The sequence below is a fragment of the Phascolarctos cinereus genome, unplaced genomic scaffold (genome assembly GCF_003287225.1).
Source record: "Phascolarctos cinereus isolate Bilbo 61053 unplaced genomic scaffold, phaCin_HiC Scaffold_2;HRSCAF=192, whole genome shotgun sequence".
Taxonomy (NCBI): Eukaryota; Metazoa; Chordata; class Mammalia; order Diprotodontia; family Phascolarctidae; genus Phascolarctos; species Phascolarctos cinereus.
The window spans coordinates 294,919,648-294,941,802 of NW_027555625.1; the positions used below are offsets into that span (position 1 = coordinate 294,919,648).

General features: G+C 38.6%; 1 protein-coding gene and 1 long non-coding RNA gene across 2 annotated transcripts in view; one reads left to right on the top strand and one right to left on the bottom strand.

The window, feature by feature from the left end:
- The first annotated feature begins 5,012 nt into the window (after positions 1 to 5,012).
- LOC110207376 (uncharacterized) overlaps positions 5,013 to 22,155 on the top strand; it is a 50,518-nt gene continuing 33,375 nt past the window's right edge. Inside the window, exons 1-5 of the mRNA XM_020984985.2 lie at positions 5,013 to 5,120; positions 6,093 to 6,427; positions 7,118 to 7,206; positions 15,508 to 15,634; positions 15,989 to 16,084. Of these exons, the coding sequence (XP_020840644.2) occupies positions 7,174 to 7,206; positions 15,508 to 15,634; positions 15,989 to 16,084 (256 nt within the window). The 5' untranslated portion in view covers positions 5,013 to 5,120; positions 6,093 to 6,427; positions 7,118 to 7,173. The remainder of the gene's footprint in view (positions 5,121 to 6,092; positions 6,428 to 7,117; positions 7,207 to 15,507; positions 15,635 to 15,988; positions 16,085 to 22,155) is intronic.
- LOC144455916 (uncharacterized) overlaps positions 10,680 to 22,155 on the bottom strand; it is a 31,024-nt gene continuing 19,548 nt past the window's right edge. Inside the window, exons 2-3 of the long non-coding RNA XR_013484771.1 lie at positions 19,256 to 19,341; positions 10,680 to 15,897 (exon numbers count right to left, since the gene is read on the bottom strand). This is a non-coding gene — a long non-coding RNA (uncharacterized LOC144455916). The remainder of the gene's footprint in view (positions 15,898 to 19,255; positions 19,342 to 22,155) is intronic.

A 22,155-nucleotide genomic window follows, 5' to 3' on the forward strand; every position in this document is an offset into this window, starting at 1 on the left:
TCAAAGAAAAATATTTGAAACAACAATTATGTGAAAGAAAATGATGATAAAACAAAATATCAAAATTTCTGGTATGTAGCTAAAGCAATTCTTTGGGGAGAAGGGGAATCATGTCTTTCTAAATATGCATTAACAAAATAGAAAAAGAAAGGATTAACAAAAAAAAAAACACCAAAAAAAAGATATTAAAAAGTAACGCAAAAGTAAAGAGGAAACAAATGAAAACAATAGAAATGATAAATAATTGAAAACTGGTTCTTTGAAAAAGCTAGTAAAATTGATAAACTTTTAGTCAATCTGATTAAAAACAAGAGGGTAGAAAATCAAATTAACAAAATAGTAAGTGAGCAAGGTGAAATCACACTAAAACCAAAAGAAAATTTAAATGTAAACCCAACCTAATATGCTAGTTATATGCTAACAAAACTGAGAACAAAAAAGAAATAGAGGAAAACCTTTTTAAAAATTCAAACATTCAAATAAAAGGGGCAGCTACATAGTGCACTGGGCTTGCAGCCAGGAAGACTTGAGTTCAGATCCAGACTCAGACACTTCTAGCTGTGTGCCCTTGAGCAAATCATTTAACCTCTATTTGCTTAATGGATCACTAACAAAAAGTTGATGCACTGCAGAAGGAAATGGAAAACTACTCCAGTATCTTTGCCAAGAAAATCCCGTGGACAAATGTCCATGTGGTCACAAACAGTAATGTGGGATGGAATGACTGAACAACAAAAACAAAAAACAAAAGACCAAAGATAGATCTTAAATAAAGAAAATAGAGCTAGCTGTATAGGAATTACCTAAGAGGGAAAAAGGGGGGAAGCCCTGATCCTGATGGATTCACAGGAGAATTCTATCAAACTTTTAAAGAATAATTTGTACCAATATTAATTTTTTCTTTAAAAATTGGGAAAGAAAGCACCCTACCAGATCACTTTTATGAGATAATTGTAGTCTTAATCCCTAAACCCAGAGAATCATATAGCACAAAAAGGAACTATATACAAATATTGTTAATGAATGTCAATTCTAAAATGTTAGATAAAATCCTAGGAAAGACTACAAAGATGCATCCAAGAAATCATTTATTATGGCCAAGTTGGTTTATATCGAGGATGAAAAGATAATTCACTATGAGGAAAACAATTAATATAATCAATCATATTAAAAACAAAAACATTCAAAACTATATAATTATCTCAATGGATGTGTAAAATCCCTTTGACAAAACATAATATTTATGCCAAAAAACCACTGCAATGTATAGGTATAAATGAATTTCTTTTATCATCATAAAAAGTATCTATTTTAAAACAAAAGCAAGTATCATAAGCAACCACAATATATTAGAACCTTTCCCAATAAATATGACCTTAGAGCAAGGATGTTCACTCTTCCTACTATTATTTGACATAGTTTTGGAAATACTAGCAATATCAGTAAGACAGGACAAAGAAATTAAGTGCATAAAGGTAAGTTAAAAGGAGATAAAACAATCCTTATTTGCTAATGATATTTAATGATTTACTTAGAAAATGCTAGGTAATCAGCAAAGATAGGAATTGATACAATAGCTTCAACAAAGCTGCAGGCTACAGAATAAACCCTCAAAAACCAAAAGAATATATAATAATAAAATTCAAGGAACAATGATTCAAAGGAAAGTCATATTCCAAATAACTCCAAAATAAATGAAGTATCTGTGGATCAAACTACCAAAGCACATTTAAAACACTTACATAGATTCAGTTACAGAGTACAAAGTACAAATAGCTGGAGGATTATTCAATGTTCATGGATGGCTTGTGCCAACATAATAAAATTGGCAATACTACCAAAATTAATTTATAGTTTTAATGCTAGAAAATCAAATTATCAAAGGCATACTTTATAGAACTCAATAAAATAATAAATTCATTTGGAAAAATAAAAAGTTAGAAGATCAAGGGAAATAATGAAAAGAGGTAGGAACAATGGAGGAATAACACTTCCAAGAACTCAAACTATATTATAAAGCAGCGGTCAAAAAAACTGTCTGGTATTGATAATGTGTGTGTATGTGTATCAGTGGATCTATGGAACAAACTAGACAAGGGTAGGGAGGAAGGGATTAGAAGAAAAGTGGAACTCAATATTCTAGTCTTTCATACTAGAAAACCTAAGTTACCAGGAAAACACTCCATTAAAACTGCTGGAAAAATCTGAATGTAATGTCAGAAATTAGTCTTAGATCAACATATCATTCCATATTCCATAATACATTCAAAATGAATATATGATCTTAAATATTAAAGATCAGATTATTAAAAAATTAGAAGAGAGGAAGATGATATATCTCTCACAGCAGTGGTGCAAGATGTATTCTTAATAAACAACTGTTAGAAACAAAAACAAAAGATAAAATAGATAATGTAGATTATACGAAACTGAGAAACGTCTACCCAAACAAAACTGAGGTACTGAGAATAAGAAGAGAAGCAATCAAATGGAAAAACAAAATTAATATCCAACTTCTCTGAAAAGAGTTTGGTATCCAAGATACATAAACATTTAACATATGTGTGTGTATATGTGAGTATGAATGTGTATGTGTTTGTGTGTGTGTATATACATGTATATATATATATATATATATATAAAACTATAAGCCATTGTCTAATAGATAAGCAAAGAATATGCACAGTTCTCAAAAGAATAGCAATCTACTAGCAACCGCAAGAAAAAATGTTCCAAATCACTAATAATAAGAATAATCAAAACAACTATGAGGTTTTACCTAATACCCTACAGCTTGGCAAACCTAACAAAAAGATAGGACTAGGCAATGTTGGAGGGCTTATGGGAAGATAAGCACACCGGTGATTTGGAATTATGCAAATAAAATTACTAAAATGTCTATTTTTTTTAACTAGAAAGTCTATTACTAGGCATAAACTTCAAGGAACCCAATAAGAAAAAGAAAGTCTCCAAATATACCAAAATATTTATAGGGGCACTTTTTGTGATAGCCAAGAATTAGAAACAAACTTGATGCCCATAAACTGGGGAATGGCTTAACAAATTATGAACATGAATGTACCTGGCTCCTTCCTATCCTTGAGGTGATAGGGAGTCACTGGAGATTATTGAAGAGGAGAATGACATGGTCAGATCTGTGCTTGAGGAACATTACTTTGGCAAATGTGTAGAGGATAAATTGGAGTGGGACAAGACTTGAAACTTGAAAAAAAGTAATGGCTACATGAGTTACAGAGAAGGAACAAGATGAGAGAAATGTTACACAGGTAGAAACTGTAACATTTGGCAAGTGATTGTAAATATGGGGGTGAGAGAGTAAAGAATTAAGGATAATGTTGAGTTTACAAACCTAGGAGACTGGAAGAATGATGATGTCAGACAGAAATAGGAAAGTTTGGAAGAATGATGGCTCGGGTAACATCACAAGGTTAATGTCTTGATTTGCCCAAGAAATGGATTTAAATGAAGCAGGGTACAAAGTTGTCAGTCTCCTTCTCCTCTAGAGTCATCAGAGTCCAGCGGCAGGACAAAAGTCAAGACAAATAGCAATGGCCCACAATGCAGTGAGTGACTTTGGCTTTTCTAAATTAAGATCTTTCCCAGGTTTCAGTTTATTTGAGGTAACATGCATTCAATGACTAAAAGCTAGGTAAGAATTGAGACAAAAGATGGCTCAACTTACCATCACAAAAATATCAATCTGGGAGGGGAACACCCTTGGAGTTTCTGGGCCTAACAGAAAACAAATGCTATTTACATTCATTTTAAGACCTAAACCATGGGCCACTAGGCTTGGGCTGGGGAATATTATTGGTCATTCTATGAAAGCCAGAGGGATTTGGGTTTAAAAATGTTAAATTTCAAGTCTCTACTCTAGGCCTGGGGTGCTCCTTTTATTTACTTTTCTCTTCAAATAAATCTGTTTATTCCAAATTTTTGTTTCCTGCACAATACAATGAAATAAATATCTGGCACTGTGCTAACTGGGAATACAAATAAGAAGATAGCCCTTACCCTCAAGGAGTGTACAATTTAACAGAAAAGACAATATACAAAAGGAAGCTGAAAGGGGGAGAGGCTTGATGATGATGGTGGAGTTGAAACCAACTGAACAGCCAGAGGCTTTGGGAGGAAATTTTTGTTCCTCCCTCCAATCAGAGGAGCAGAAGCAACTAAGGGTAATGTATTTATTATGCCAGTTCCCTAAAAGTCCCCCACCTCCAAAATAAAGTATCTTCTCTCCTAAATTAATGCCTCACTGCCCTTAAAAGAAAATTTTTTTTTAAAACCCACCTTGTCAAAACTCTTTGAAAAGTCTATATAAGGTATATTTCATGGGTCCTCTCACACACCTAAAAGACTTTCGGAAAACTAATCAATTTCTCCTTACAGAGAGACCCTATTAGATCTGACACATCCAGGTTTCTGTTTTAACTGAAGTCCTAACTCAAGTCCGTCCAACTCCGAACCTGGCTAACCGCCCCCTTTTAAACTTGGCCCCGCCCCAATGGCTTCTTACAACGCTAGCCCCGCCCTTCTCTGGTTCCTTCTAGGGTATTGGTTCCCTGGGCCCCGCCTCCTGATGGCCCGCCTCTTTCCCCAGTTCAAATTCTAGAGGATCCGGGCTCCCACTAGTAACACTGTAAGAAATAAATAAATAAACCATTCTCTGGGTCCTGGCCCAGAGAACCGGAAAGGGTGTGTTGCAGCCACTGCCATGGAAACATGCCGTGATATATGACAGGATGGTAAAGAGGGACCAGGACCTATCCTTGTCGAAAGGTCGCTCACTACCTAGAAGACAGAGCAGGGTTTAGTTTTTTGGCTTCCATGTACTCTCGGTACAGAGTTCGGACGGGTCTCCCGCGTGCAGGGAAAGGGTTCAAGAATTCGGCCATGCGAACCCGCAAGACCTGTGGAAAACGAATGAGCGGAACCTGCTTTAAAAAAAAAACTGAAGCGGTGCATTCTGGGTGTGGTAGTCCTGACGTTCCCAGGGCGCGGGCCCCGCCCCGATTCCTAGGTGGCTAAAGAAGGCGCGCAGCCTCGACGCGGAGATTGGTTCTTTGGCCCGGAATCAGTTCTTTATCTGAGGTCAGGTCAGTCCTGGAGCCCAATTTCAGTTATTTGGTCACCGGAACCCATTTCCTCACTGCACCCTGAACCCTAACGGGGCCGATTCGGGAAGGGACTAAGGGCCGGGAGGCTAGCACGCCATCAGGGCTATTGTTGGGCATGCGTATGTTACACGTAGAAAGACAAGAGCTCTCCTGTGTGTGTTTGTGTAAAGGAGTTCAGAAGATTCCCCTGGTTCTGTGTCAGCAATAACTATTAATAATCTACTCTGTGTACGTCACTGTGGTAGACATTGGGGATTCAAAGATCCCCAATAAAACATGGACCTCCCTCCCCATCATTAGGGAAGAAAAGACATGTATCCACGAAGCTCTTACATGAAGGATTAATTGGATAGGTGCGATGGAAAGGTTCAGGCTGCGTGCCATGTTAAATTTGAGGACGGAGAGATTACAAACAGTTGGACATGTTGGGTGAGTCCAGGATGGCATCCCTGCAGTGCCTTGAAGGAAAAGAGGGGCTTCAGTAAGTGAAGTTGGGGGTTAGGAGTTCAATCCAGGTCCAGACTTTGATTGTAGTATTAGTAAATGCTCAGGGAAGGGAAGGGCAATCTAAGAAAAGGATTGGGGAATGGTCTAGTATTGTTCAAATGTAGAGCATGTCATTTCCATTCCAATGCTGTCATATGAATTACAGCTAGAAAGCTTTAATGAAGCCAATTTGTGAAGTGTTATAATGGCAGGGTAAGATGTATATATATTGACTGCTCAGCATTTTATGCTGTCCCCTACCATTATTCTGGATCTTAAACTCTTCAAGGTTAGAGACTTTGTTTTATTCATCCTTCTATCCTATACAGCAGCTGGCACAAGGAGTTGAAAATAGTAGGTATCCCTTACCAGTTTCCTAAACAAATAAAAATCTTTAGGGCTTAACCTATGACCAAGTCTGCTAGATCCCTTTTGCTGACTCCATCTTCTCTTTGTTCCCTTCAGTCCTGCAGCAGTTCTACAGATGTCCAGGCTTGGCACTAGAAGTAGGGTTCCCTACTGAGATCTGAACACCAGAATGAAGTGACGTTACATCTGAACTTTTAGGCCTTGGAGACTTGGAATCTCTATCCCAAATGGAGAAGCCCGGACCTGAAACTTTCGGCCAAAGTGTCAGAGCAGAACCTAGAACAAGGAGCATGTCCTGTTGTATCTGTTGCCAGAACAATTCCTGACCATCCTGCCTGGGTAATACAGTACTGGGGTGACTTTGGAATATTGAGAACCCAGTGAGGAGTGGGTGACTTTGAAGAATTTGATCTAAATACTTGAGGAGAAAGGTGAGTATTACAGAGAAGAAGGAAAGGACAATACCTGGTACCAATTGCCAGAACCTTACCCCTATAGAAAATATTACATTTTTTTCCATGTGGAATTACCTCTTCTCTTAGAATACTTGCCCAGTAAATGAAGTAACAAATTCATGGTGGAGGCTGAAGTAGACCTAGCCCTACATTTCTCACTCTACATTCTTTATGGAGTTGAAGGTGTGATATTCTAATGAATTGTAATTTAGTCTTCCTCCCCTAATGCAGGCTGGGAAAGAATGGGAATTTGTAAGATTGTGAATACAGATAGGAAATTATACAACAGAATGCTTTGGCTTTCACTGATGCTGTACATGGAGTGGGCTTCCCATTAATAAAAAATTTCAGAACTACACCTTGAGTGATCACAGTTGTCTTTGGAGGTGATCTTTCATTTCACGGGTAGACAGTAGATGTAACACCTAGACCCTAATAGCATAAAAAAATAGAGTCTGAGACCCAGACAGTGATGTCAGTGGACCTTCATTTCTATCCAAGATGGAGATGGAATTTAGACTTTCTTTTGATCTCCGTATTCCTTCAAAAAGTGTTCAGTGTTGTCAATGGAGCATCACACCCAAATCTTCTGTAAGAATTTCTAGCATAGTAAGAGAGCACCACAAGACAAGAGGCTATCTCTCATGGCTTCTTTCTTTTCCCTAGCTTTGCATTCTCAAGACTTGGCCCTTCCCCAACAGGAGAACACTGAGCAGGAAAGAATGAACTCTGGGCTGCTGACTGCCAGATCCCAGGTAAGTTGGGCTTTCTCTCTCCTGAAATGCTATATCTCTAGTTTCAAAGAGTAAAAACGTTTCTTTCCTTTGTCCTCAAGCTATTCTGCCTAACCAAGTCCTGTTAAGGAACTTGAGCCCCAATTGTTTGACCCCAATGGACTGGAAGTGTTCCCAGTTTGTCTGGTGTCATTCTTCAGCAACCTTTTCCTCCTGTGCTTACCATCCAACCATTCAGCAGGTTGTTCAGTCTTACTATATTCTGTGAACAAAACAAAGTAGAAGACATAATCTTTGTCCTTAAAGGCCTTATGGGCTCATTGGAAAGATAGTCACATGAAATCAAATACTTATTTTTAATACACTTGAAAAAGTTAAATGATCCAAGTATGCATATAAGTCAGGGCCAAGGTAAAGGTAGGATGAAGAGATTTTCTGAGAGAAGTGAGACTAGAACTGAACTTGATGGATAAGATTTAGATAGTTATAGGGTGTCACAGACAAAAGATTAGAGCTGAAATATCATCTGTAAGAAGTACTGAAGAAGGGGCAGCTAGGTGGCACAGTGGATAGAGTACTGGCCCTAGATTCAGGAGGACTTGAGTTCAAATCCAGCCCTGGACACGTAACACTTACTAGCTGTGTGACCCTGGACAAGTCACTTAACTCCATTGCCTAGCTCCAAAAAAAAAAAAAGTACTGAAGAAGACTAGCTTCACTGCAGTGAAGGGTAGGAAATGGGGGGAAACAAGTTGGCTCTATAATAAGAGCCATATTGTAGTGGACCTCGAATACCAGATTGTGGAATTTGGAATTTTTCCTGACAAAGAAAAGCATTTGTTAAGAGGAGCTGTGATGATATATTGGAAGAGAAAACTATTTTTAAAAAAAAAGAATTTATTCAGTAAAGGTTATGAAAGATGGGAAAGAGTCAAAGTTAAGTCCAAATCTTCTACACTGGTCAACTGACAGAATGAGGATCTTGGTAGTAAAGATGGATATGACTGTTTAAAGTTGGTGTTACAGTACATAAATAGTGATCGAAACATGGCATATGTGAAAAAGTTTTCACCAAAAGAAGTCTTTGTGCTGTGCTTGTTCTGGGGAATCCTGTCTAATTTACTGTCTAATAGGATGGCTGGGTCTAGAGGCACCATTCATAGAAGCTTGAGTTTGGAATTGATTGGTATTTTCTTTGAATCTTCTGATTTATACATTTTTTGACAAGAAAATCAAATGCTTGGGTAATTTATGCCAGGGAAGCTTAAGTATTCAATATGACCTTTTGTGGCTTTTTCGTCCATAATAAGCCAAATATCATGGTACTTGCCTAATTAGTTTAACTGTCATAGGGCACCTTTCACATTTATGTGTCATTGTCATAAAATCATATTACTCAGAGGAGCTAGTATCTTTTGGCTTTGGGAGAAAGCAAGATTTGTAGTTCATTGTATTTCCTAAGATAGCCTAGGGAACTTCACTGTAATATATCCTGCTCAGTGATTCATAATTCATGAATGAATATTCCATGAAAATGGTGTTCAGCATTAAGCTAGTGAATATCTTTTCATAATCAGCTGCAATGAATTTAAAACAAACCCAAAAATTCAATGGAGATTTCTATAGTTATATATCTAGAAAATGGGACAATAGAATTATGTGAAAGTATCACATTCTTGTGAAATTTTTTGCATAAAAGTAATCTTAAATTTCCTCTTTCTGCTCCAAATTTTCTCCTATCCCTTTTGTCCTGAGATTTTTCCATGCTTTCATACCCACAAAATTAGACCTGTACTTATCAGTTTCATAATATATTTCAGATACAAATGTGTTCACTGGCAAAATTAGCTTTGGAAAACACTGACCTGTAGGCATTCAGCAATTAATATTGGAATAACAAGGTGTTGTTACATTTGAGAATAATGCGGTAGAAAGAGTACTGAATTTGCATCTAAAGATTTGGGTTCAAATCCTAGCTATCCTGCTTACTCCCTGTGTGACCTTGGCTAAGTTATTTAATGTATTTCTCATTTGTAGAATGGGGAAGTTGAACTAGGTGACCATTAAGACCCCTTCCAGGTATAAATCTGTGACCCTATGTTCAAAAGAGGCAATTTTTATATTATTTTAAATACATATTTGTTTGTGTATACATACTCGTTATGTATATATGTATAATCAGTCAACAAGTATTTATTAAGTGCTTGTGCTAGGCATGGGACTACACATAAAAAATAATAAGTAGTCCCTGCCCTCATGGAGCTTACATTCTATCATGGGAAACATGATATATAAGGATATATAAGCAATATACAAGATAACTTTGAAGAGGAAAACACTATCAGCTGAGAGGTGGGGAGGCTGGGATTTGTCCATTTTTGTTTTCATCTGTCGTAATTCAATTCAGTATAAATGTATTATTAACCACTTGCAATATAAGGGCCTTTTGCCAGGTCCTGGGGATACAAAGACAAAAACTGAACAGTCCCTAATCTCAATAAGTTTATAGTCTAAGGTGAGAGTGGGAGGGGAGGAGAGGGAAACTATCATACGTACATAGCTAAGTAAATACAAATTGTATGCAAAGAAGTACATCTAATTTTGTAATGAGACGGTAACTAACACCTAGGGAGTAGGGAGCCTTAAGAAAGGCCTCATGTAGGAGGAAGCATATGAGCTGTCTTAAAAGGGAGTTGGGATTGCAAGAGGTAGAGATGAGGAGGAGGAGAGCATTCCAGGAATGGGAGAGTTTGCAAAGTCATGGAATTGGGAGATGAGGTAGTATTCAGGGAATGATGAGTAAACCAGTTTGGCTGGAACATAGACTTGATGAAGGAGAGTACTGTGAAGTAAATGGAAAGATAGATTGAAGTCAGATTTTGAAGGGCTTTAAAGGACAAAAGATTTCCTAGTTTATCCTAGTGGCAATAGAGAATCACTGAAGATTCTTGAATGTGGGGGAATAGCTCCAGTTCTTTAGGCATATGCATTTGCTTTGGCATACATATTTGGCAGCAGTATGGAGCATGGTTAGGGATGGGAGAGTGAGGAGAAGAGGAAGAAAGAAGTTGTGGAGTTACATAACTTTTTGGATGTAGGGAGAGAAGAGATATTGAAGAGTTAAAGCTTGTGCTAAGGTTCTGAATCTAGGTGGCTAGAAGAATAATAGTGCCCCTGACAGCAACTGGGATGTTTGGAGGAAGAGTAAGTTTAGGGATAGGGAATGAGTTCACTTTTGTACATACTGAGTTTGAGATACCTTTATCCAAAAGGAGATGTCTAGGCAGTTGGTGATGCAGACTTGGGATCACAAGAAAAGTGATGGCTAGTTAATTATGTAGACTTTTGAAAGGGCTTCAGAGGTCATCGAGTCCTCTACAAATTCTTAATAAGTGGTCATATGTAGAGGGTGATTTTACATATGTATGTCTAATGGTAGCCATCTGGGGGGGGCGCACAGGGGGAGAGGAAGGGAGAAGGAAAAAAAAGGAAAAAAAATTTCCAACTTTATATATTTAAAAGGAATAGCAAGTTGTACATAACAGATTTGCAGTTTCATGTGCAATCACCTTTTTAAAATTATGCTGTTACAGAAATGCTTGTTTTATTACATAAATTAAAAATAAAATAATTAAAATTAACCAAAAAAACCGGTTATCCAGCCATTGCCCAAAGACCTTTAATAAAAGGGAACCTGTTGACCCCTAAGGCAGTTCATTCTACTTTTGGACATTTTAAATTCATAGTATTTTCTTACATCAAGCTGAAATTTGCCTCTTTGCAAGTTCTACTTTTTATTCCTGGTTCTGACCTTTAGACCCAGGAAAAATAAGTCCTTTTTATGTATGGCAATCTTATAAATATATGAAGGCAGCTATCATGCCTCTATCAAATTCTCTCATTTTAAATCTACAGAACCCAGTTCCTTCCATGGATCCTTATATCACATAATCTTAAGGCCCTCTACCTTCTTGTTTGCTCTTCTCTAAACAATCTCCAGCCTTAGTGGTGACCCTTCCTAAAATGGGCTGTCCAAAACTGAATACAGTATTCCAGATATGTTCTGGCTGGAGCAAAGGACAGCAGAACTGCCATCTGCCTCCTTCTAGATATGACACATTGACCACAGCAGAAATCAGCAAAATTATCTTCAGCCTAGACCTAGATACAACACATCTCTTCCTCTCCCCCCACCTTTTTTTAATATAGTTTATTTTTCCCCCCAATTACATGTTAAAACAGTTTTTAACATGTTTTTAAAGTTTTGAGTTGCAAATTCTATTCCTCACTCCCCTCCCCACCCCAAACAGCAAACAGTCTGATATTGGTTATACATGTGCAATCATGTAAAATATCCATATTAGTCATTTTGTACAAGAAAACTGAAAGAAAGGAAGAAAGAAAGACAGCATGCTTCTGTCTATATTCAGACAGTATCAGTTCTTTCTCTGAGGGCAGATAGCATGCTTTGTCATGAGTCCTTTGGGGTTGTCTGAGATCATTGTATTTCTGAGAATAGCTAAGTCATTAACAGTTCTTCATACAGTGTTGCTGTCACTCTATACAATGTTCTCCTGGTTCTGCTCACTTCATTTTGCATTAGTTCATGTAAATCTTTCCAGGTTTTTCTGAAGTCATCATGCTTGTAATTTCTTATAGCACAATAATATTCCATCACAATCATATAACATAATTTTTTCAGCCATTCCTTAACTGATAGGAATCCTTTCGATTTCAATTCTTAGCCACCACAAAATGAGCTGCTATAAATATATTTGTACATATAGGTCCTTTTCCCTTTTTTTAATGTCTTTGGGATATAGACCTAGCAGTGGTATTGCTGTATGCAAAACTGTATACACAGTTTTATAGCCCTTTGGGCATAGTTTCAAATTGCTCTCCAAAATGGTTAGATCAGTTCACAGCTCCACCAACAATGCATTAATGTTCCAGTTTTCCCACATCACATTCAGCACTTATCATTTTCCTTTTATGTCATATTAGCCAATCTGATAGGTGTGAGGTAGTACCTCAGAGTTGTTTTAATTTGCATTTCCCTAATCAATAGTGATTTAGAGCATTTTTTCATATAATTATAGATAGCTTTGATTTCGTTGTTGAAAACTGCCTGTTCATATCCTTTGAGCACAATTTTATTTTTATAAATGTGACTCAGCTCTCTATGTATTTGAGAAATGAGGCCTTTATCAGAGATATTTGTTGCAAAAATTTTTTCCAAGTTTTTTTCTTTCCTTTTAATTTGGGTTGCATTGGTTTCTTTTATGCAAAAACTTTTTAATTTTATATAATTAAAATTATCTATTTTACATTTTACAATGCTCTTTATAGTTTCTTTGGCCCTAAATTCTTCCATTATCCATAATGATACAAGACATTTCAGTGCAGCTTAAAGTCCCATTACATTTTTTGGCACCATATCACACTGTTAATTCATATTGAACTTGTAGTCCACAAACCCCTCCAGATATGTTTCAAACAAGGCAGTTATCCAGCTATGCCTCTCACATCTTGTGATTGTGACTTTTTTGTTTTTAAGTCACTGATAAAAATGGTAAACAGCACAAGGCCAAGGACAAACCCTTGAGACCCTCCACTAGAGACCTTCCAAGTCATCATGTACCCATCAATGAAAATCTTGGATCCAACCTAAAGATATAGCATCCCTTTAATCTACCAGTTTAGAAACACAATTACAAAGGGAAATTTGGTTAGTTTGGAATGAATTATTCTTGATAAAGCCATATTATACTGACTATTTTGGTGTGATCACTGTTTTCTTTTCTAAATATTTACAACTATCTCTTTAATAATGTACTAGAATTTTGTCAAGAGTTAAATTCAAGATCCCTGGCCTGAAGTTACATACTCCACTTTCTCCCCTTTTTCAAAAATCAAAACAACATTTTTGCTTATGAACTCTGTGACACCTTACCACTGTTTAAAAGATCATGAACTGCCCCTCAGTTACCACATCTGTTGTTTCCTTTAGAATTTGGGAATGTTATTTGTCTAGGTCTAGTGACTTGACCTCATCAAGGGCAGCTAATTATCTATCTTGTTGTATTGGGTTTCAACTATCTTTAAGTATTTTTGTACTGTCTTGTCCAGTCCAAAGACTTTTCTTGGCAGAGAAAACAAAAGCAGTATAAGAGTTGAGTAATTCTACTTTCTATCCATTATTGTCATGCCATCCACCTGAAGCTGAGATCCCATGCCTTCTTTGAACATGCTATTTTCAACAATATAGCCAAAGAGTCCTTCTTATTGTCCTTGGAATTCCTCAATAGTCGCAGTTTATTCTGTATTATAGCATTCCTAACACAGTTGTCAGAGAACAATGACATACTTTTGTATTTGTCTTCAATTTTGTACTTTTTTCCTTTTTTTTTAATACATTTCTTTTTTATGTTTAAATTGGCCAATGAGTTGCTTTGCATTCACATTGGACTTTTTCTAAAAATAGCTCTCCCTCCTTATCAGAATTGTTTCTGTTCATATCGTCAGAATTTTATTCTAAAAAGATTTCCATGCTTCACTGGGATTGTTTGGGATTAACTACACAGAATGGCTCTGGCACAGAATTTGCCATGAGACCCTGTACAGTTACTGATTTCCAGGAATCCACAACACCTCTTTCCTCAGTGGTCTATCCTCCTAAATCTTTTAACTGCTAAATTCAGTAGCCTTTCCTCAGTCCACATTTTATTTGACCCTCTTCTCTCCTGGTTCTCCTGCCTGTTTGACTGCTCCTTCTTAGTATCTTTTACTGGACCATGATCCATATGACCTGCCCCCTCAATGTGGCTGTTTTTCAGAGCTCTGCCTTTTGTTTTTTTCCTCTCTTTCTATACATACTCTCTTGGAGATCTTATCTATTGTCTTGGGAATAAGTACCATCTCTACATTGTTTTGGTTTATGGTTTGTCCTTCATTCTGAAAGAGGACCATGACATTAGGAAGATGATGCCATGACTTGCAATTGAATTGGATTTGAGTGAGGGAGGGCTGTGCAAAGTCATCAGCCTCACTTTCTCCTCCAGAGCCATCTGGGTCCAGTAGCCAGATATAGATCAGGACAACTGGAGATGGCCCAGGATGCAGTAGGAGACCTTGGCCAATCTCCAAACTTATTTAATGACTTCAATGCCTAGCTCAGTCTTCCTCTCCACTCTATCCTCTGCCATCACAATCACTTTCACATGCCTTTGTTGTTACTGAGTTGTTTTGGTCATGTCCAACTCTCCACAATCCCATTTGGTATTTTTCTTGGCAAAAATACTAGAGTGTTTTGACATTTCTTTCTCCAACTCATTTTACAGATTAGGAACTGAGGCAAACAAAGTTAAGTGACTTGCCTAGGGTCACACAGCTAGTCAGTGTCTGAGGTCAGATTTGAATTCAGGTCATCCACTGTGCCATCTAGCTGCCCTTTGAGATGCATACAGAACAATGTATCAAGAAATAGGCAGTTGATGGCGGAGGTAGGGTTCAGGAAATTCAGATGGAGTTAGGGAGGAGATTAGAGTTGGATATATAGATTTGGGAATCTCTGTGTAGAGACCAAAGAAAATAGAGAGAGCATTACAAAATGTAAAATAGGTAATTTTGATTAGCTACCTTCAAACAATTGTAGGACTGTTACATAAAATGTGAATGTGACTTACTCATTTTGTTTCAGATGGAAGAACTACAAACAGTGAGTAGGAATTATAAGGAGTCAGGCTGCAGCTCAATAGAAGCAAGACCCTAACGTGCATGAAAATGGATGGGGCAGCTTTTGAAGGAGTGACTCCTTTAATGTGTTCACATTGAGATTAGATGATTTCATATCATCGGAGGTCAGAGGGGTTGTAGAGCATAAATAATCATCCATTAGAAGGGTGGTTTGTGAGATAACCTTCACAATCCCTTCAGATTTGAAGGCTTTATAATTCTTCCGTGAGGTCTTCACTTGCTTCTCTTCCACTCTGGACTCATGTGTACTTACTTTCTGTATCACATAACTTATCACTGTACCATATTCCAATTGCGCCACGTCTGCTTTCCTCTGTGGCAAAACCATACCTTCATCAAGGACAGTGACCATGTATTTTACCTCTTTTGTACCACCTATTTAGTCAGAGATGGTTCTAGCCACATAGTATGCAATCAGGAAATAATATACTTTACTTGGAGTAGTGACATCTCTGAAAATTATCAGCGTATGCAATCCTGTCCTCTTCAATCACCAGCAGCTCTCTTCAAGGCCATATAAATGAATGGTGAGTGGTAGGTTGAGCAGGAATGTATTTGGCATTTCAGGAATCATTGACATTCAAGGATGTGGCTGTGGACTTTACCCAGGAAGAGTGGAGGCAATTGGATCCTGGTCAGAGATATCTGTATAAGGATGTAATGCTGGAGAACTATAGAAACCTGGTCTCAGTGGGTAAGTGTGGTTTTCCTGTGTGACAGGGTCATTTTGTTTCATAAGTCATTAAGTGGGATAAATGGTACAAAACTTCTCACTATAAAGCATTTATCTATGTAGGGACTTGGGGATAAATGATCAGAAAATCCTAATTCACTTTGGACACAAAAATAGGGTATTCTTGTTTCTTCTTTCCAGGTGAAAGTTCGCTTCTTAGAGTATAAAATAGATAGCTTTGTTGTGCTGTCCATGATATTCCACTTTCTCATCCTTCAGAGGCCCTAAGGAGCAAAGAGTTAGAACTTAATCCAAGGATGATTTTTTCCCCCAGCACAAATACTCAAGTCCTTTGTTTCTTTTCCCTGTGAGCAGGACATCAAGTTTGTAAACCAGATTTGATATCCCAATTGGAGCAAGGAAAAGAACCTTGGATTGCAGAGACAGAAATCCCAAGAGGTACCTTCTCAGGTGAGTGAGAAAGATCCAAGGAGATGAATCACTATAAGTAAGTCAAAAGAGATTGTAGACTTGTTTTTGTAATTTTCTTTCAGGCCATCTAGGCCTGCAGATAAGACTAATGTCATTTGGCACAAATTCACTCAAATACCCTGAGCTTGTATGTTTCTATAATATGATGAAATTATCTTAGAGTTGAAAGACATCTTAGAAGTCATCTAGTCCAAATTCTCACCCAGTGCAAGAATGGCAAAAGTAAAAGAAAACAAATATCAAACAGAAAACTAGACAATGAAATAGGTAGTCCATGTTTAGGGCCTTCAGTATTCTAAGAGACTTTTTTTTTTTAAATTTACTAGGCTGAGGTAAAATCTTACATTTTTTTTATATATTCAGGGATAAGGAGAGAAGTGGCTCTATAACTTCTTCAGAGATGTTCAGGCAAGGCTGTATAATTTTTCAGGGACTTTCATTACATGTACCTTGTGAGGTAGCTTGTTTAATTTTTGGACAGATGTAATTGTTGATAAGTTGTTGTTTTATCTTTATGAAGAGCTACCTTCTTTCCTTCTCATCTACCTCTGCAAGTTGAGAAAGCAAGAAAATCAAAACCTCTCTTACAGCTATGTTACAAGCAAATTCCTGTATTGGCCATGTTCTGCCTTGCCCTCCCCTCCCCCAAAAAAAGTCTTTAATCTACATTCTGAGTCCATCACTTTTATATCAGGAGGTAGGTAGCATGTTTCATCATGAGTTCACTAGAATTGTAATTGGTCATATGGTGTAGGGTGTGTTCAGGGAAGACTAATACCTCTGATGTGGGAGCTGCCAAGCCCTTTTCAGGGCTGCTTTCCACCTTTCTACCTGATCCATCTAACTCTCACTTGTGGCTCTAAGAAGCTGTAGCATGCACAGTGGCCACACTCCAATAAACAATTTTGGCAGACAGGCTAAAAACCAGGTTGAAAGTAACCAAGAGGTCTCAAACCCTTTGGTAAGATAGGGGGGTGTCTACCCCAAGCATGGGAAGACATCTGGTGGAAGGGACGAGTGAGAGCAGTTTGTTCCAACAGCCATGAAGGCAGCTGAAGTAGGTGTTGTGGAGTGCTTAGGGCTTGGTTAAATATTGAAAACACCAAGGTCATCTACGGCATCTTGAGCCATCATCAGTCATCTTGACTCTATCCTGCCACTGGATTGTGACAACTGGACGAGAGAATGAGGCTGACCATTTAATGCAACTCTGCCTTACTTAAATCCAATTTATGCACGAATCAAAAAATGTCACCCATACCATTTTACCATTTTTACCTCTCAGTCCTGTGGCCAAGACAGACAAGTGACAAGGCAGTAGGTGCAGATACACTGGGAGCTATTGTCACAACCTTGCACACAGGTGGCCCAGGCCATATGGTCGTTTTCTCGCTGGAAGCAGAGGTGAGATTCAGCAGCCCCCTAAGTATCTGAGCAGCCTTTTAAGGACCTCACTGCTCACCTCCTGGTATGAGGAAGGGGCTAGAAAAGATACCCTAAAAATTGTCTGTTTACCCAACATGGCCTATTTACCTCAGCAGGCGGGGATCCCATCCTGCAGCTGAAGCGCACACACACACACACACACACACACACACACACACACAAGATGGGGAAATGCAGAAGCTGCTAAAAGCAAAACAAGAACTCTCTAGGGTTTACCAGCAGGATAGTTCATCCGTCTCTAAGAAGGCAGCATTTAACTCCATCAGAAGTAAAGTACAAGCAGGCAGCATAAAGAGAAGCAGGATTATTGGCTCAGTAAGAAGGTAGATGAATTTCAGTTTGGGGTTTTTGTTTTTGTGTGAGACAATTGAGGTTAAGTGATTTACCCAGAGTCACACAGCTAGTGAGTGTTATATGCCTGAGGTCACATTTGAACTCAGGTCCTCCCGATTCCAGGGCCAGTGCTCTATCCACTGCGCCACCTAGCTGCCCCCTGAATTTCAGTTTTACTGTGATAGTAACAATCCAAAGCACTTTTATGATTCCCTGAAGGCTGTTTATGGGCCAAAGACATATGGTGCATTTCAACTACTCCGTGCTGATGGAGCCACATTGATTAGTGAGAAGGACATGATCCTAGAGAAATGGGCTGAACACTTCCATAGTATTCTCAACAGACCCTCATCAATCAATGCTAAAGCCATTGACTTTACATCAAGTTGAAGTCAATCCCTCTCTAGACAAATTTCCAACTGAAAAAGAAGTTTTGAAGTCCATTAGGCTCCTCTCCCTTGGCAAAGTACCTGGTGCTGATTCTATTCCAGCTGAGATTTATAAGGTAGGGTTCACTGCTCATACAAAAGCTGACTAAAATTTTCCAGATTATTTGGCAAGAGGAGGTTATCCACCAGGAATTCAAGGATGCCTCCATTGTTCATCTCTATAAAGGTAAAGGAAATGGATTTTCCTGTGGCAATCACAGGAGGTTTCTCTCAGTCATTGCTGCAAGATTCTTGCCAGAGTCCTCCTTAACAGGCTGATCTCTCAGCTGGAAGATGCTCGTTTGCTTGAGAGCCAGTGTAGCTTCAGAAAGGGCTGAGCAACTTGCCTGACAACTCCAGTAGAAATGCCAGGAGCAGAACAGAGAGGTCTGTACATGTCAGTTTGACCAAGGCCTTTGATAGTGTCCATTGCAAGGGCTTATGGAAAATGATGTCAAAATTTGATTGTCCAAAGAAGTTCATCAGTATCGTATGCCAGTTTCATGATAGCATGTTTGCCCAGGTTTGGGTAATGGGCAATGCTCTTGCACTTTCCCAGGCACCAGTGGAGTGAAACAAGGCTGTGTGCTTGCTCCTATGCTTTTTCTTAGCATGATGTTTTCAGCCATGTTGTCAAATACCTTCAATGAGGACAAGCATGTCATCAAGGTCAGCTATTGGACAGATGGTAAATTATTCAACTCAGAAAGGCTACAAGCCAAGATTAAAATGGAGGGAGCATTGGTGCATGTTTTTTAGTTTGCAGATGATTGTGCACTCAATGCAGCCTCAGAAGCTGAGATGCAACAAAATAGGATCGATTTTCTGCTGCTTGTGTTAATTTTGGCCTTACAGTTAACACCAAGAAAACATAGGTGCTCCACCAGCCGGCACTACACCATCCATACATGAAACTATTGGTTACATGGAAAAGTTCACTTACCTTGGCAGTATACTTTCCAGGGATGTACACATTGATGATGAGGTTGATGCATGCATTGCCAGAGCTAGTTTAGTATTTGGGAGGCTCTAAAGGAAAGTGTGGGAGAGAAGTATTAGACTGACTACCAAACTGAAGGTCTACAGAGCCATTGTGCTGACCTTGTTGTATGCCTGTGAAACCTGGACAGTATACCAGTGCCAGTCCAGGAAAACTGAATCTCTTCCATTTGAATTGTTTTAGGAGGATTCTGAAGAGCATCTGGCAGTTTAGGGTACTGCACGCTGAGGTCCTTTCTTGAACTAAACCTCCAAGCATTCAAACTCTACTGCAGAGAGTGCAACTCTGATGGGCTGGCCATGTTATTTGAATGCCAAACGTATGCTTACCTAAAAAACTATTTTACAGAGAAATCACACAAGGCAAGTGCTCACATGGTGGTCAGAAAAAGTGACACAAGGATACTCTCAAGATCTCTCTTAAAAACTTTGGAATTGATTGCAAGACATGAAAGACACTGGCATAGGACCACCCAGTGTGGTATGCACTCATTAGAGAAGGTGCTGTGCTCTATGAGTAAAGCACCCCCAATGTTCATATGGACTATTTGTGCCTGACCTGTGATAGAACATTCTGAGTTCATATCAGCCTGATCAGCCACAGTCGGATACACTGTAACTTGACACTAACGTAGTGAGGTCATTTTGGTCCTCGTTGAGAATGGAGGTTGACAATCAATTGGTCATAGCATTGATCAGATTTCTTAAGTCTTTCAAAGTTGTTTGTCTTTGTATGTATTGTTGCCCTTGTATAAGTGGTTTGTTATTTTTTTTCCTATTCATTTCACTCTGGATCATTTCATATAAGACCAACCAGGTTTCTCTAAAATGATACTCTTCAGCAGGGGACAGCTAGGTGGCGCAGTGGATAGAGCACTGGCCCTGGATTCAGGACGACCTGAGTTCAAATCCGGCCTCAGACACATAACACTTACTAGCTGTGTGACCCTGGGCAAGTCACTTAACCCCACTGCCTAACAAAAAAATTAAATTAAAACAATACCCTTCATCATTTCTTATAGCATAATAGTATTCCATCACGTTCATATATCCTAACTTGTTCATCCATTCCTCCAATTAATGAGTACCTCTCAGTTTCTAATTCTTTGCCACCGCAAAAAGAGTTACTACAAATGTTTGTATGCATGGATCCTTTTCCTCTTTAATTGATATCTTTGTGGTATAGAACTAGTAGAGAGATCACTGGGGGAAAGGGTATGCAGAGTTTAATATCTTTGGGAGCATAGTTTCAAACTGATTTCTATAATAGCTGGATGAGTTTACCGTTCCACCAGTAGTACATTAGTGTACCTGTTTTCTATAGCCTTTGACACTGTTGATCATTTCTCCTCCTTGATATTCTCTTCTCCCTAGGTTTTTGGAACACCACTATCTCCTGATTCTCTTTCTACCAACCAGACCCTCCACTTCAGTTTCCTTTGCTGGATCCTCTTACAGATCACATCCTCTAACCATAGGTGTCCCTCAGGGTTCTGGGCCCTCTTCTCTCTATATACAACTTTGTTTGGTCATTTCATCAGCTCCCCTGGATTTAATTAGCATCTCTATGCTGATTATTCTCAAATCTACCTATTCTGCCCCAGACTGTCTGCTAATCTCCAGACTCACATCTCTAACTGCTTTTCAGACATCTCAAATGAGATGTCCAATAGACATTTTAAACTCAGTATGTTCAAAACAGAACTTATCTTTCCTCCTAAATCCTCATCACTGTCTATGACACCAGCATGTTTGTGGTTTCCTGTGTTCATTTCTTTGGGTTCACTTTTCTCTCTCTCACCTCTGATATCCAGTTAGTTATTAGGAGTTCTAGATGAGGGGCCTTAATTTTTTCAGTGAAACATGAGGCAAATTTCTCAACTGAGAGAGTAAGATTGGGGGAGAGGTATGTGAAGTTTGAGAAAGGATGAAAAGGTTTGGAAAAACTGCTCTAATAAGTGGAAAAGTAAATTAATTCATATAAAAGGACACATAAAATTATTGCTTTACTGCAGAGAGGGTCCTGTTCAAACTGTGTAACATAATTTTGCATTAGACCCTGTCAACACAGTTTCATGATTTGCTCCAGTTTCATTCATTCCAGTACTTGAATAAGAACAAAAGCAGAGAATGATGGGAGTAATCTGGGGTGGGGGGGGAGGGGGGGTTGGGAGGGGAGGCCTTGGCAGAACAGGACTGGTGATAAGATAAGGAAGCTAGGGATTCAAGAAAAGAAAAGTCTAGTGCAGAGTTGAACTGGTTCACCAAGGGGTCAGGATGGGGAAGGGAGGAGAGTATAGCTTGTACAGGGGTGAAAGGCTGGGAAAGAATTTGAGGAGCAGAGGGATTAGAAGTCAGAGCAAAGATAAAGGATGGGGTTAGGGGTCATGAGGGAGAGGGAAAAATGGAATGGTAAAAGTTCAGAGTACCTGAAAATAGTTATCTCTTCCACATCATGGGGATTAGGGGCATGGTGACCCCACAATTTGGAATATCTGCATAAAATGTTTTGGCCCTCATATCAGGGAAGTCTGAAGTATTATGGTATTAGAAGATACAATATGTTGATATTATATAATACTATACATATATTTTATGCATTTCTGGGTTTCTCAACTTTTTCCTGTGTTTTCTGCTGGCACTTGCATGTCATCTGTGGCTTCCACAAAACTCCCATTTAATTTCTTATGCCAGCCTTCAATATATCGAAACTGTGATGGGGAAAGTCATGATGTGGAAGGGGTAACTGTAGAATACTTAGGTAATGGCAAGATCAAAGGTATGGAGATCTCGGTGTAGCTGAGTTAAAGTTAAGGAGTAGATCATGGAAAATAAGTAAATTTA